This window comes from Psammomys obesus, unplaced genomic scaffold, assembly GCF_907164565.1.
Source record: "Psammomys obesus unplaced genomic scaffold, mPsaObe1.curated_primary_1811, whole genome shotgun sequence".
Classification (NCBI taxonomy): Eukaryota; Metazoa; Chordata; class Mammalia; order Rodentia; family Muridae; genus Psammomys; species Psammomys obesus.
Genome location: NW_026596039.1, coordinates 13,788,511 through 13,804,642, shown reverse-complemented (window position 1 = coordinate 13,804,642; position 16,132 = coordinate 13,788,511). Strand labels below are relative to the sequence as shown.

Here is a 16,132-nt window from a genome sequence, read left to right as displayed (position 1 = left end):
TTCTAGTTATTTTTAAATTTTTTTTATTTCATGTGCATTGGTGCTTTTGCCTGCATGAATATGTGTGTGAGAGAGCCCCTGAGACAGGAGTTACAGTTATGAACTACCATTTGGGTCTGGGAATTGAACCTCTGAAGAGCAGCTAGTGTTCTTAACCACTGAACCATCTCTCCAGCCCCATAAATTTTTTTTTTTTTTTTTTAGTAATTGTGATGCTAGGAATGGCCAATGCCTTTCTTTTCTTTAGTCAACAGCCATGGTATTTTATATATTCTGAACTACTTTAACTTTCTTATCCAACACATGAAACAAATGATCAAGTTCAAGGCAGTCATTTTTTGTTTCTTTCTATCTCCCCCTTCTTTCATAAAATTCCATGCACTCTGTCCAAAGTTTGGCTAGAAAGACACACATGGTATATACTCACTCATAAGTGGTTATTAGACATCTAATATAGGATAAACATACTAAAATATATACTCCTAAAGAAGCTAAACAACATGGAAGACCCTAGAGAAGATGTTCAAACCTTATTCAGAAGGGCAAATGTGACAGACATCAGAAGTAGGAGAAGATAGGGAACAGGACAGGAGCAAGGCAGTCATTTTAAAGGTAAGTTACTATAAGATTTTTAAATATGGACTTTTCTAGAAATCTTAGTGCAGTTAATGTAACTTTCTTTTTCTTTATTAAGGTTTCACCAACTTAAAACTTAGATAATTTCTAAACCGTTCAATATCACTAAAATTTCCTGTTCTGACCTAATATTGTACATTGAATAAACTGGTATTTTATAATTACAAAAGATAAATAATTCCAATGATATATAGCATTTTAGATAAAGGGTGAAGTATCAAGTATATCATCACTGTTTTAAAGACTAACTCCATTTTACACAGCACTGGAATACTTTCTTCTTTGAGCCGGTCTACAACTGAAAATGCGACAGTCAGCAAAGCCCCCTGCTAACAGGGTTGTATAGAGAAGCAACAAGGGAACATACAAGCAGAACAAACATAATCCAGTCACAAGCCGGGACCATGTAAAGAACTGGAGTGCAGGTGGAATGGGGAGGGAAGGAAAGAGGGGGCTACAGCTGGGATGCAAAATGAATAAACTGTAATTAATATATAAAAAATTAAAATTTAATTAAGAAAATAATTGGAGCACTTGTGAAGTCAACTTAGATGGAGACTGCACACAGCTTCAGGGGTCAGTACCTGGAGCTGCTTCTTCACACGTTCATTTTTCTGTGTTTCCGTCACCCGCTCCTCCTCGCTCCTGTGGTTCACGACCCCCTCACTGGACAACTCAGCACTGGCCTCAGCATTGTTTTCATCGTGCTCATCGTGCTCATTTTCCGTGGGAGGGATGACTGGTGGAGGTGGAGGTGGAGGTGGCGCAGACATCACAGTTTTTAACTCCTCTTTGGTCTTTTCCAAGTCTTCCTGAGCTGCAAAAGCCTGAACATTGAAGGGAAGTTTGCAAATAAAATATGATTTATTCTGTCTTTGTAACAAAAACTACATTTCAAAGTTATAATAACTGCTTTTAATAAAAGCTCCATTTTTACAGAATTCCAGCACATAGGAGGCATAAATTAAAAAAAAAAATCTCTTGATTAAAAATATGAACACAGGTTTCTCCTTTGTGACTGTAACTGTTGTGCAAACACTGGAAAACAACTTAATCTGTATAACGCTGAAGAGTCTCATACTTAACAGATTACATCTGAATGACAAGCAGAAAATTAAAATAGTCAAGGAGGTCCGTCTGCCCTTACTCTAATACAAGGATCAACTAAAATCATTAACCTAATGACGGGTTAACTCAATAGTGTCATCTCACATGATGGAACATGAAACATCCAAATCACTTGTGATTTGGGGGACAGTATTTCCTGGATTGCCTGGAAAAGTCCCACTTTCCAGTCTTGTCCTATGTCCTCTAGAACACAGTACCTTACTCTCAAAGGGCTCCTAAACTACAGAGGTCTCCTATGAGAATTCCTTAAGCTTCAAGAGCCAGACTTCAGTTTACAGGAAATACTCAGGATACGAAGATAAAATGAATGACACCATAACGAAGCAAGCGGACATACACATACGCACACACGCATGCACTAACGCACACAGAAGAGCACCAGACCCATCAACAAATCAGTACCAGAAGGTCTAGCCTGTGTTAAGATTTAAAGCAAACAGAGAATCCATACTCCTGCTTTGCACATGGCAAAGCAACCTACCTACAAATTACCAAATTTATTGGTTAAATTTTTAAATCTAATTATAACCTAACATTAAGAAAATTCAATAAAACTGAATTATATAATAGATTTGATTTCAAATATATGTAACTATATGCATAAGCAGGAATAGGAAAAGATATACACTAATGTTTTAAAATAATATCCTAGTTTGTAGGACTGTACTTTTATATTGTTGACTTTGTGAAGTTTGTGTCTCTGAAGTTCATAAATCTTCTTTTAAAGTGGTCTATAAAGTTCCCACAACAAAAGCAGTGTAATAGGGAGACTAGCTGCTTTACCCTTTTTATATTTATATGCATATTATTTTGCATATACACATGTAATATATCAAAAATGTCCCAACAAAAATCAAACTTCTGTAAAAAAAAATTTAAGAGTAGAACAAAACCATTTTGTACTATAAAACTACTTTATTGTAGAAAATAAAATCACTTTCCTTGGGTATAAAAACCGTAAATGTACTTACAAGTTGTTATTTTTGAATTAAACTCACTATCTTTTCTGTCCCATCCCTCTACTTACAAGCTGGATTTTACACTTGTGAATTCTCATTAGAAATATTAGCAGTATCTGCTGCTCCCATAAGACCTGTAGGCAGTTAAAAGTTGCTGGGGAAAGGAGCTCATGAGGCCCACCTCTCCCTAAGGAGCAGGAGTTAATGGTTGCTGAGAGACATTTTCCTCAGTGGTGTAGCCACTGGCAAGCTGTCCATGTTTCCATTAAGTAATATTTCATACTAACAGACTCACTGATCCATTAAAAAGAAAACAATCCAGAAAAAGTAGGAGATATTAAGTGGGAAGAACAAGGGGGTCGGTGAGAAGAGCACTGGGACTAGACAGGAGTAACTGGGAAAACATGGTCGGACTATATGATATACATAATGTCCATGCATATTAAAGCATGTTAACAAAAACAAAAGTAAAAAATCTTACTAGTAGCGAAACTACAACCTCCAACTCAACCTCAACCTCCTGTAATTCGTTTCAGTTGACCACAAAACTTTAACTCTTCCTTTCTACTCTTGTTCTCATTGCTACATCCTGTGGACATTTAAGCACCCAAAATCCCAATCCCTACTTCATGCAAGTTTTTTGTTGTTTTTTATAAAAATCACATTTGAATATGCTAATTGTGTTCTGAAATCTTCAGAACCTGCTGTCTACACAAACATTCCACCAATTTGCATGCGTACAATTTCCTGTTATCTAACTTCTGTGAACTCATCACACTTGATTTTTAGCTATTTACTGTCCTCAAATCTGTCACATACATTCCTACTTCTTATACTCATTCGATTCTTTTCCATCTCGAACAACCAACACTTTAGCCCTGAATTTGATTCCCCCAAAACTAATTCATTTTTCAAGAGCCAACTTGAATGCTTATGAATTCCCTAGACAACCTCTTCTGCACTGGCCAGGGACTGAACACACACTGATTGCACATCAGCCCTAGAGAGCCAGCGCGCATACTCCTAAGAGCCAACACACAACAAAACAGTGAGTACTTTGTGCTGCCATTCGGTGGCTTCCTCTTCCTTTTTCTTCTTGGCTTCTTCCAAAAGTGCAATCTTGGCAGTGAATTCGGCAAGTTCTGCTGCCTAAAATTAAAATGTTTATATATTATATATTGTCAATACTAGAGACATTTATGTTTGTTTGTTTGTTTTTTAATACTCTTTTATGTTCAGTCGGTCAAAAACTTTTCAGGTATGTGCTTGGGCTGTTTGAAGTCTCTTAGTCTTCCACTTTAAAAAGACAGTGTTTGCTGAAAGATCTACTGCTTGTCTGCAGTAGGTACTGAAGATGAGAAAATACAAGGCAAAGTTAAAACATTCTTATTCTATAGATGAACAATTACTTATGCTTCAGTAGTAAGAACTTAAAATATCTAAGAGCTATGTTTTAAACTTTTATCATTAGACAAAAATTGTGTAATGTTCTGTAATTTTAAGGGTTCTTAATCAACAATCTCATCTGATTCTTCTCATCAGTCCTATTTTCAAAGAGAAAGAACTGAAAAGCTCAAAGAGCAAAGGACAGGTATGATATCTATCACATACCTGGAATCCAAGCTCTCTTGGTACTTACGAGGTAGGGCAGGAAGATCAAGAAGATCAAAGCTAGCCTGAGTTAACAGCAAAACTTTGTTTAAAACAGGATTCAAAGACATGCAGTAGTATGTATATTCAGAATCTTCTGTGTCATGCATACTTTCACTATTTGGAAATACATTAAATAAACAAAACTCCAACCAATTATAGCTTATGGCTGTCATTCAGGAACTAAACATGCTATATCGATTTCTCTAAAGCACAAGATGCCCATGTCCTTCTGCAAAGCCTGTTCAAAGTCTAGGCCAGTGGTTCTCAAGTTGTGGGTTGTGACCCCTCTAGGGGTGGAATGACCCTTTCACAGGGTTGCCTAAAACACTGGAAAACAGATATACAATTCACAACAGCAGCAAAATTACAGTTATGAAGTAGCAACAAAAATAATTTTATGGTTGGGGTCACCACAACATGAGGAACTGTGTTAAAGGGTCACAGAATTTGGAAGATTGGGAACCAGTGGTCTAAATGAATGAAAATCGTTTGTAGGCCACTGGCTCCGTTTAAAAGGAAACCATAACTAGAATATATTACATGAAAGAAAGTCTATTTTCAATTTTTTTTTAAAAAGTAACTATAAGACACAAACACATAGACTCTTTTATCCTGTTTTTTGTTGTTGTTGTTGTTTACTTTTTTTCAGGCAGAAATGAAATGTCCAGTTTCTTTCTGTCATTTTATTACTGTCCCCATGGCATGCTTTTAGAAGACACTACACTTGAGTTTGTGATCATGCCATATATTTACAGAAGTTTTGTTTTTTCTGAGAATGCACAGGGCCTTACCAGCTGCTCCTGGTTCTTCATCTGGTCAGCAGCTTGCTTGGCTATTGCGGACTTGGCCTCCTCTGCAGCCCGGCGCTCCTTGTCCAGTCGCTCTGCCTCCTCTTTTGCTCGCTGGCGCTCCTGCTCCAGTTCCAGAGCTTTCCGAGTCTGTTCTTCTAGTTCTGTTGAACGTTTCACCCAGCCCACAAACATGGGTTAATTTCAATCATCCTCATTACGGTAAGATGCCAAAATCTGCATTTTCTAAAGATCAGCATGGGTCTAAATATACAAATACTACAACTTTAACCTAGTAAAGAATAATATTTTACAAATTACGTAATTCAAAACTGCAAGGACATGAAAGCCCCTTACAGTTCAAGCTGTGTCAAAAGGCTAGAAGCACATAATTTTCTAAAAATCTCTAATTTTAAGTTTTGACCTGTTGAAATGAGAAAGGCTGGGGGCTTGCATGGAATAATTCAGTAGAGTGCCTGCCTAGATGTACAAAGCCCAGGTTGCAATCCCTAGCATTCTCCAAAAGTAAAGACTGATCTACCTTAGCGAAAGTCTACAAATTACTGCATTTTAAGACCTATGGATAGCTCAGTGGTACAAGCCTGGTCTAGTACACAAGATGCCCTTGGCTCAACCCTTACACCAAGACAAATACACTGTCCTACCTAAACTAAGTACAGGGAAGCAACCCTCATCTGAAATACATGGGGATTCAAAGTGTTTTGGATTTCAGGTTTGTGAAGATTTTCAATATTTAACCTACATAGTAAAAGAATTTAGAGCTAAGACTCATTCTAACATGTTTCTTATTTCATTCCTGTTTCATAAGCACCTTATGTGCAGACACTGACCAAAATCTGATGCAGTATTTTTAGTGTGCCTATGATATGTTTGCGATCCACTGCATGAAGTCAAGTGTGTAATTTTTATTAGTGACAATATGTAAGTTCAAAACATTTCAGATTTGGGGCTTTCAAGATATTTGTTTTATTTTTCTGATAACGCATCAGCAATCTTGATTGGCTAATTGTAGACATTAAGTTTGAAAAAACAATCTGACACAAAAGCTCTCAGGGACTTACATATCCCTTATATCTGGCTGTCTATACAAATAGATATAATGAAGTGACTGACAAGCACTGTAATCTGTGCATGTATCAGGCATGTTTTTTATCCAAGTAAACTGAGTAAGAAAGGAAAATATTACTAACACAAAACATACAGAAGCCATAGATGACTTTAAAATATTAACTGTAAGCATTATTTTGGCAAATTTTTACTAAGAATTTTGTGAGAGAACAGAATGTAATGTCCTAGGAGATTGAGTCTAAGTGTCCTCTAGAGATGTGAAAGTAAACTGTTTTGACAAAATTTTACTTAACATTCTTCTTAATTTTACTGGTCTTAAAGCTAGCGTAAGTAGTTTGAGTTAGAGATTTGGGAGATTTTGAGGATTAGAGTAGAAAAATGACTCTGGTTAATCTTTAAATTCTTGATAAAATAGCATACAAAATCTACACAGCTACCTGGTTACAAATTATAAAAGTTCACTATACAGGGTGCGACCATAGCCTAGTTAGATGATGATTTATTTTGAATTTTCAGTTAACATTTGGTCAAGTTACCCTAGAATAAGCTTCCCTTATCCTACTTGGCTGATAGAACTTCCACAGCTCACGGCTCTACCATTCACCTACAAAAATGAGTAAAGAACTGAAAGCAGGGTTCCAAAGAAACGTGTTCATCAACACACACTCACCCCAAGGGCAGGAAACTCTGATATATGTTCCAGTATGGATATATGTTCCTGCAGGCAAGTGCTAAGAGCAAAAAGCCAGTGACCAAAGCACACTGCACGATTCTTCTCACTAGCCAAAACAGCCTACGTCCCACACAGACAGGTATATGCAGAGAGAAATGGAGAGAGGGGGCTAGGGAGTTACCACTCAACAGGCAGAGCTTTAGCTTTGAGAGTTGAAAAGGGTTATATAGCAATGACTTTATATCCTTAAACCACACTCTTCAAAATGGGTAGTACACTAAATTTTCATGTTTGCCACAGTTTAAAAAAAAGTTTTATCTCATAACAAAACTCTTAGAAGTTTCAATTACAAGTTAAATTCTGACGTAAATACCCTACCCCCTAGTGTTATTTTCTATCAACCTTCTATATTATCAATTTTTTAAAAGGTAGATTTGATAGATTTTATATAATTCTTAAATTTATCACAAAAAGCTATCTTTCAAAATGTTAAAATGAACACTATACTAGTCTACTGAGATGAGACTGATGTGAGATGTGAGATAAGGCAGAGGCAGGTGGATCTCTGTGCGTTCAAGGCCAGTCTGGTCTACAAATTGAGTCTAGGACAGCCAAGGCTCTTGTCACACAGAGAAACTGTCTTGTAAAACAAACAAACATAACAAAGCAAAACAAGAACAGTGTAGTGTACTACTGAATAAAAAAATGATAAATTTTCTATAGTACACCTAAGCAAGAATAAAGTTATGTTACCATAAAAAATAATTTCTATGCATAACACATGGAGATATTTTAAAAATAACCTGAGATGAAATGTAAATGAAAAAGTAGGGCACATGCATATGTACGCACACACATGCACACACACAAACTGCCAGGCACAATAGTGTGTTCCTGTAGCCCTGGGTACTTTGCGAGGTGAAAGCAGAAGGATCAGTTGACTCCAGGAGTTCAAGGACAGCCTGGGAAATACTCAATGATCTCCTCTTACAACAACACACCCCAGTACATACGTCAGATGCCTCTGGGACAAGGACACTCTCATGTGTGCCACATATTTACTCTGTAAACAAAAAGGCATCTCTTTTCCCCGACAGCGGAATGACGGCAAAGCAGCACATCGGCCTGAGGTTAGCATGTTACTGGTCCAGGGAAAAAAAAAAAGATATAAAGCCTGGGATTGAAGAAGTACTCATGACTAGGAGAAAAGTTCCTGAAAAGGGGCAAAAACAAGAAGAAAAGCCCCATCAAACCTGTATGCTTTTCTCCTGCAATATATCTGCCAATCCCCCAAATGCACTCATAAGTGAAACATACAGGAAACATACAAAAAGCTTGTAGGGGCTTAAGAACTAGGGAGAGATCACAATGCCTTGTCAAATGACAGCACTTGAGGCTAACACAAACAAGCCCTGGTCATCATCCTTGGAAGAAAATATTTGCAAGTAGTATTGGGTAAAGAATTTGTATACCAGACATGTAAGGACCCTTACAACAACAACAAAAGGAAATCCCACTGACCAGTGGGCAAAAAATTTGAATACCCTCACCCCAAAAATATAGAAATAGTCAATACACACATGAAAAGATATTCGACATCAATAGGCATTGAGGTTTCTTTCTTTTTTTTTTTTTTAACAATCCATGACAGTTTTATTGAGCCTTTTAGTTTATGAGGTAAAAGGAAAAGCAATTCTCCTTAATACTTTACATAGCTGTAGTAAAATATCTGAGACTTAAAGGAACTTACGGGGGGGGTTACATTTCTCAAAAATTGAGATCAAGTAAACAAGCTTTAATGCCTTAAATTTTCCAGTTGACTTTTCCCTTACGATAGTAACAAGCGCTAATCACATAAGTCTTTGTTGTTGCTGACTGGTTTCAGTCAATATCTACTAATTCCACTTCAAAAATGAGCTTGGTATTTGGTGGAATTTTGGCATCAGGCTGTCCTTTCTTTCCATAGGCCCATTCTGGCTCAATCTCCAGTCGAGCCTTTTTTCCTTCACTCATAGTCAGGAGGGCCTCATCCCATCCTCTGATAACTTTGCCTACTCCAACCTTAAAACTTAACGGCTTGGCATCTTTCTTCTTCTTTGAACTTATTTGAATATTAGTATCAAAAACAGTTCCGTCTGGGAGTGTCCCTGTATACCAGCAGTGAACAACATCTCCCTTTTCGGGAAAGTTGGTTTTATCTCCCTTTTTTAGGACAGATTTTGTGTATTTAGGTGGACACTCATCAAGACTCTCTTCAGACTTGGATTCTTTGGGTTTATCATCATTAAGCTTAACGGTTTTCACTTGCTCGGACACTTTACTTACAGTTTCAGTACCCTTGAAACACTTACTTTCAAAAAGATGGTTATAGGCAGTAACCAAATGGTCCTTATTAGCAATCTTAGCTACATTTTTTTTATGTTTCCCAATAATTTATGTTCTGCAAGAAACGAATCTGAACCGTGATCCTGCAGAAACTTGATAATGTCCTTCTTGGGCAGCTGCTTGCTACGCAACTGCTCCACGGTCCATGCACGCTGCGGAACGGCCGCCGCCATCTTCCCCTACTGCCTCCGCTGCACTCGGCACTGAGGTTTCTAAATCAAAACCCTAACATAGCATTGTAAATCGTCTAGGAAGATGATAACCCAAAAGATAAGCATTAACAAATTTTGGTGAAGATGGAGAGAATCCACACATTGCTATGGACAGATAGCCACTTTCAAACTAACTGGGCAGTTCCTCAAAAAATATAAGTCAACGTGGCCAGTAATATGAAAACATAGAAATAAATCTATACGCATATGTTCATAACTTATACACAATGCAGTGAAATAGCAAATACAAGGCAAATACCCAAGAATTGATGAATAAAAAAATAAAACATTAAGCAATTTAAAAAGAATGAAATGCTAGTATGTTACAACACAGATGTAATTTGAAAATACCAGGCTAAGTAAGAGAATTCGGTCAGGTGTCCAGAAAAGGCAAACCTGTAGCCACAGTGAATGCATGAGCAGTTGCCCGGGGCTGCGAGGGGATCACTGAGAGGACTTAGGGACTGCTTAATGGGCATGGAGTTTCTTCTTAGAGATGACAGATTTCAAAAACTGATTGGTGTGATAGCCACACATCACTGTGAACATTAAACACTTAAACTGTGTAGTTTAAGTGCTAATTTTACAGCATATTAATTGTATCTCAACAACACTATTAGGAAAAAAATAAGACTAAGATCTAAAAATTAGAATGGCTAAAATTATATAGGGATGACTATAAAGTAATAAACAAAAGAAGAATGCCAGTAGAGTTCATTATCTGCTTCTGGAAAGCCAGAAGAATAAAAGCTTATACAGTTTGTACAGTTTACATGGCTTTAAGAATAAACTTTCCCATAACCAACTCCTGAGGCTTCCTCCTTACAGCTGTATACTCTTATTGGTACTTCACTGAAACAGTGTTTAAGTTTTCATAAAACAAAACTACTTAAAAACAATCTCCGAGTGCTAAATTAAGGATTATTTCCATTTCAGAATTTAGGAACATAAAAACTTAAGATGTTAAAATAGATTCATTTATTGTCATATTCTGACTTAATGAACTATAAGCTTTGCTCCTAACTGTAAACAGTGTTATCTAATACTCACTACAGAATCACACTGACAACCCTCCTCAGAAGTCAAACTACATAAAATGATTTTGTTAGGTTACTGCTCCACCTTCCATCAATGAACTGTATGCTGCATCAAAGCAGGGGCCACATCTATTTAAAAACATGTACCCAGGGCACATATGTGCTCAAAATTAAGTCACCAGACCACAACTCCCATCTACAGTTTGCCTTACGAAAGTCAAACTCATTTCAGTATTTGTTAGACTAGTAATGGCTGCTCTGGTGACAGCATCTTTCAGGTATCCAATTCATCTTTCAAGATATTCTAGAACAACTTATACCTTTTTTTATTCTCTTTAATGAGTCATTTGAAACAATAGCATCAATAAAAATGACAATGAAACATAATTTCTTTCCTCAAAAGAATTACAGTTTAAATGTCATGACATGTGGCTGGAGAGATGGCTCAGAGGTTAAGAACACTGGCTGCTCTTCCAGGGGTCCTGAGTTCAATTCCCATTACCCACATGGTGGCTCACAACCATCTATAATGCGATCTGGTGCTCTCTTCTGGCGTGCAAGTGTACGTGCAGAAAGAACACTGTATACATAATAAATAAATCTTTAAAAAAAATCATGATCAGTTACTTCACTTGAATAAAAATTTAGGACAAATTACAAGACAATCATGTAGGTTTTAGAGCAGCCTGGAAAAACTTTATTAGAAAGACAACAAATACACTGAATGTCCTTTGTCTTAAGATGACTGATTTGCAATTGTCTTGATAAAGGTGCTTTATATTCTTTATGCTCTCTCTATCTCCCTTATACTCTTCAGTGCTTCTTTGAGTTTTGTATATAAACCATTAATACTTTTATTATACATCCTAAATAAATGAGATTGAAAGATTCAGTAAGTAGCTATTCCCTCAAAGAGTTCTATAAATTTAAAAGTGCTATGAATCACCATCAAATTTTTATTCTTTCAACATCCTTCAGTATAATGCAGGTCATGTGTGTGGTTCTAAGAACCAAACTGGGATCTCACAGATGTAAGCAAGCTTCCCAACCAGTGAGCAATGCCCTAAGTTCCTCAATCCAAGTGTCTTCCTAGCATTCTTGAAGGGTGCAAGTTATCCTAGTCATGTGGTCCTAGCACACTATATCATGCTATCGATGTCTTATACATGTACTTATATCATGTGCACAGGTTCTACTGCCATGTAGGTTATCTGTCTATACTCCTACAAGGTAAAAAGGTAAAGTAGAATAAACAACATCAAGTTTGGAATTCAAGAATCATGCTCTGTTGCCACTTTGTGCTATATAAACAAATAACCTTTTAGTTGTGAAGTAAATTCGTTTCTAGATGTGAGAGGTGAGGTTTAGCTATTGAATAAACCTCATTTTAAAAGTTGTACTTGTTTTATTGTATGTGGTTTACACACATGCATGGAGGCCAGAGGCCTACCAAAAGTTGTCACCTCACTTTTTGAGACAAAGTCTCTCCTGCTCTGGGTCTCTGATTTGCTGTGGCTGCCTGTCCAGCCAACTTCAAGAATCTGCCTATCTCAGCTTCCCCAGTACTGTGATTGCAAGCTAGTGTCAACCATGCCCAAGCTTTACCTGCGCTCGGGTGATCAAACTCAGGTGTTCATGTTCGCACAGCAAGTACTTTACCAATGAGTCCTATCTCCAGCCCAATGCACATACCTTGTAAGGGGCACATAGCAGCTATCCTAGCATTGGTGAGGTATAAACCAAGAGTATCAAAAAGTTTGAGGGCAGCTCGAGCTACAGTGAAAGCGTGTTTCCACCCCACACCCCCCAACACACACACATACTCAAAAGCCACAACAGTCTCTACTAAGATATATTTCCAATACTCGTAGAATTTTAGAATAACTGTGGAGAAGTAGTCATTTAGGTAACCATATCTTCTGAATACCCACTAGAAAATGGTTCTGACTGCTTCTGAAAAATATCTCTTTCACATAGGAGAATGATAAAAGAATCAAATTAAACCTTAAGTAACTACCATTCTCAGTAAATGAATGGCTACTTCTACTAACTGGTAGGGAAAGGTATTATGAAAAGAGTAAGCTCATACTACCTGATAAGACTCATGACCAAACCTTTGGCAGAGTACAGGGAATCATAAGAAAGAAGGGGAGTTAGTCTGATGAGGAAAGGATAGGAGCTCCACAAGGACCAAATATATCTGGGCACAGGGTCTTTTCTGAGACTGACATGCAACCAAGGACCATGTATGGATATAACCTAGAACCTCTGCTCAGATGTAGCCTGTGGTAGCTCAGTAACCAATTGGTTTCCCATAGTAAGGGGAACAAGGACTATTTCTAACACGAACTCAATGACTGGCTCTTTGGCCTCCCCACCCCCCAAGGGAGGAGCAGTCCTGTTAGGCCACGGAGGAGGGCTTTGCAGCCAGTCCTGAAGATACCTGATAAAACAGGATCAGATGAATGGGGAGGAGGTCCCCCCTATTAGTGGACTTGGCAAAGGGCACGGTGGAGATGAGGGAGGGAGGGAGGGACTGGGAGGGAATGAGGGATTGGGACATGGCTGGGATACAGAGTTAAAATGTAACTGATAAGAAAAAAATAAAATTTAAAAAAAAAATAACCTCAGAGATAATGAAGCCTCCATTACAAAAAAAGAAAAAAAATCTGTTGCTTGTGAAGGAACAATTTAATTTGCTCAAATAACTTTTTTTCTTCTTTGCACTAGTGTTTTGTCAAAGTAGTGTGTCCTAGAGTTACTCAATGTAAACAGTGCCCTTTCTATACATTTCAGCACTCTGGCTACATGAAGAATAGGAAGTTCATCTAAGCATGTCAAAAGCAAACAAGCAGCATGACATGTCTTTATGTGAATGTTTTTGGAGCTGAATACCTTATACATCACAATAATAATCTTGAGTTCATTGTTCTGAAAAACCTTTTACCTTTTTGGGCTTTCATTGTCTGCTCTTCAATTTGCCTTAGACGCTCCATTAGCTCTTCTTTTTCACGTTCTATTCTTTCCTTTTCCTTTTCTGCTATTTCTCTTTTCTTCTTTTCATTCTCCAATTGTGCCCTTAAAGAAATTACAAGTCATTTGTGACAAGTAAATGGATAGAAACAAATTAATTTGTCTGTACTAACTCCAAACCAAATAAAAAAGCACAGCATAACCATTTACATTTTTTCAATGCAGGCACCACGTCTACTTCAGTACCTAGCACTGTGCTATATACTACACTCTCCCTAGCCAGACACTGCAGCACAGGTTACAACCCCAGAGCTGGGACGGCAGAAGCAGGTGGGTCCCTGGAACTTGCTGACAGACCTTGTCTCTCAAGCATCTTCCCCAGTTGCTCTCGACTTCTGACCTTCACAAGTTCATGCATTGTGGTTCTCGTCTTTTATATACATACCATATACACAATTTTAAAACTTAAAAAAAAATATCAAAAGCATGTTCTTAAAGATAACTCAGGTGAGAAAAAAAACTCAGGAGATTTAGCATCTGCATACAGAACAGATTATATATAACATCTTAATAACTTGCTTCTCCCATTGCCACAACTCAAGGGAGTTAGCAGGGGCCCTCCATGGGGAAATAACAAAGGATTAAACATAACACACAAGTACCTTCAACAGCAAATAGTATGTGAGGGCAATGATTTTCAACCAGTTAAAAATAAAGTAACATAGGGCTGGAGAGAAGGCTCAGTGGTTAAGAACGCTGGCTGTTCTTCCAGAGGACCCAAGTTCAGTTCCCAGCACCCACATGGCAGCTCACAACTGTCGCTAACTCTAGTTCTAGAAAATCTGACACCCTCACAACCATGCACGTAAAATAAAATTAAATTAAATATTTAAAATAAGTAAATAAAATAAATACAAATTTAATTTGTGGGCACTACCCATTTATACCTCACTATAAGATGACAAGTAAGCCATAACCTTTCACAATTCCATTAGGATGGCAGCCACGTGTTTACAGTGTAAAAGGGATAACAATGCCATGAAGATTTAGCTGTGTCTGTCACAAGTCCTGACAAAATCACTGTGGGGAGAGGAGTTCAGGAGCTAATATAGCCAAAGTCTATCATCAGATGTCTAGCAATAGCCTAGCTTTGGTCAAATGCTATGCTGGTAATCAAAACCAAAAAGATGAATCAAAGTCACCGAAGTGTTACTTCATATGCTTAAGAATGAAATGACTACTTCAATGCTAGGATTTTTTCACTGAAGTGACTCCAGCTCTAACACTTCCTAATATTCACAAAATGGCACCATCGCCACCTAGTGCCAACTCTCAATTGCAAGCATACCACAAAATTGTACTATCAAAGTACTTGTGCTTACTGTGAAAGCCTGAATTTGCAAATCCTAAGATATTAGGCGTCCATCTGTTTCAAAAAAAGAAGCGTGGCTGTCTGGAGAGCTGTCACAAGTCAGCATGACTTGGTGGCGGTGACTTTCTGACCCAGAAGTTGAGGGGTCATTACGCCTCCACTAATTAACCAACTTCACCGCATTTAAAAACCAAAGACCCGGGGCTAGAGAGGTGGCCCCATGGTTAAGAGCATTTGTGCTTACAGAAGACCCAAGTTTAATTGCCATCATCTACGTGGTAGGCCACAAACATCTGGAATTCCTGTTCCAGGGCATATGACACCCCCTTACAATCTCTGTGGGCACAAGGCATGTATGTGGTGCACATGCATACGTAGACACAAAAAAAAGTCAATGCACATTAAAAAAAATTCAAAATGTTTTAAGAATGATTTTAAAAGAAATACAAGGGGAAAAAAAAAGCATGGACTAATGGGTTGTTCCACTCTGGTTCTAGGTTCTCTTTGATGTATACCCTTAATACCCAGAAGAAAGAGCCAACACTTATCTGCCTTGGGTCTTTGAAACATTTCCCCCTCATCTCAATCTATAACATATTTTCAGGTAGACACTTGAGAAGCTGGGAGTCTCTACCTCAAGAAAACCTAAATGAAGAGGCTCAGGGCAAGAAGGCATTTCCCAGGCTCCTTGGGCAAAAGAAGGGCCCAGTGACCTTCCCTTAAAAAGCCCGTTGTCCCCTCAGGCTGTTCACGAAAGCAGAAGTACCAGTTTTCAAATAACTGCTTTCCTACAGCATGCTGTCTACAGCCCCGGGGTGTTTGTTAGGCTACTCTACGGCTGAGCCTCTGCAGAGCCATGTCTAGCAATGCCACAGCTCCACAAGGCAGCTCCCTTTCTGTCAGGCACTGAAATCCTTCCTTCTTAAAAACTCAGGACAAACCAAGCCTCAAGACCTGTAGGTTATAACCTATCCCAAGTGCTCAGAACCTTTTGGGTGGCACTCTGACACAAATGCCCCTTTTAGGAAAGGGTGTTGGCTTCATTTAGCTTTTCCCTATCGGAGTCTCATTTGCTCTTCTATAGAGATGGAGGAAAAGAAGGTATGTAGACAGGAACAAGAACAAAAGGAAGGAGGGGAGGGAGGGAAGGAAGGAAGGAAGGAAGGAAGGAAGGAAGGAAGGAGGGAGGGAGGGAGGGAGGGAGGGAGGGAGGGAGGGAGGGAGGGA

General features: G+C 38.2%; 1 protein-coding gene and 1 pseudogene across 1 annotated transcript in view; both read right to left on the bottom strand.

The window, feature by feature from the left end:
• Rdx (radixin) overlaps positions 1-16,132 on the bottom strand; it is a 46,403-nt gene that overhangs the window by 17,061 nt on the left and 13,210 nt on the right. The window contains exons 9-12 of the mRNA XM_055621786.1: positions 13,508-13,638; positions 5,168-5,328; positions 3,780-3,872; positions 1,221-1,463 (exon numbers count right to left, since the gene is read on the bottom strand). Coding sequence (XP_055477761.1) covers positions 1,221-1,463; positions 3,780-3,872; positions 5,168-5,328; positions 13,508-13,638 — 628 coding nt within the window. The remainder of the gene's footprint in view (positions 1-1,220; positions 1,464-3,779; positions 3,873-5,167; positions 5,329-13,507; positions 13,639-16,132) is intronic.
• LOC129687431 (peptidyl-prolyl cis-trans isomerase FKBP3-like) lies at positions 8,689-9,484 on the bottom strand (annotated as a pseudogene).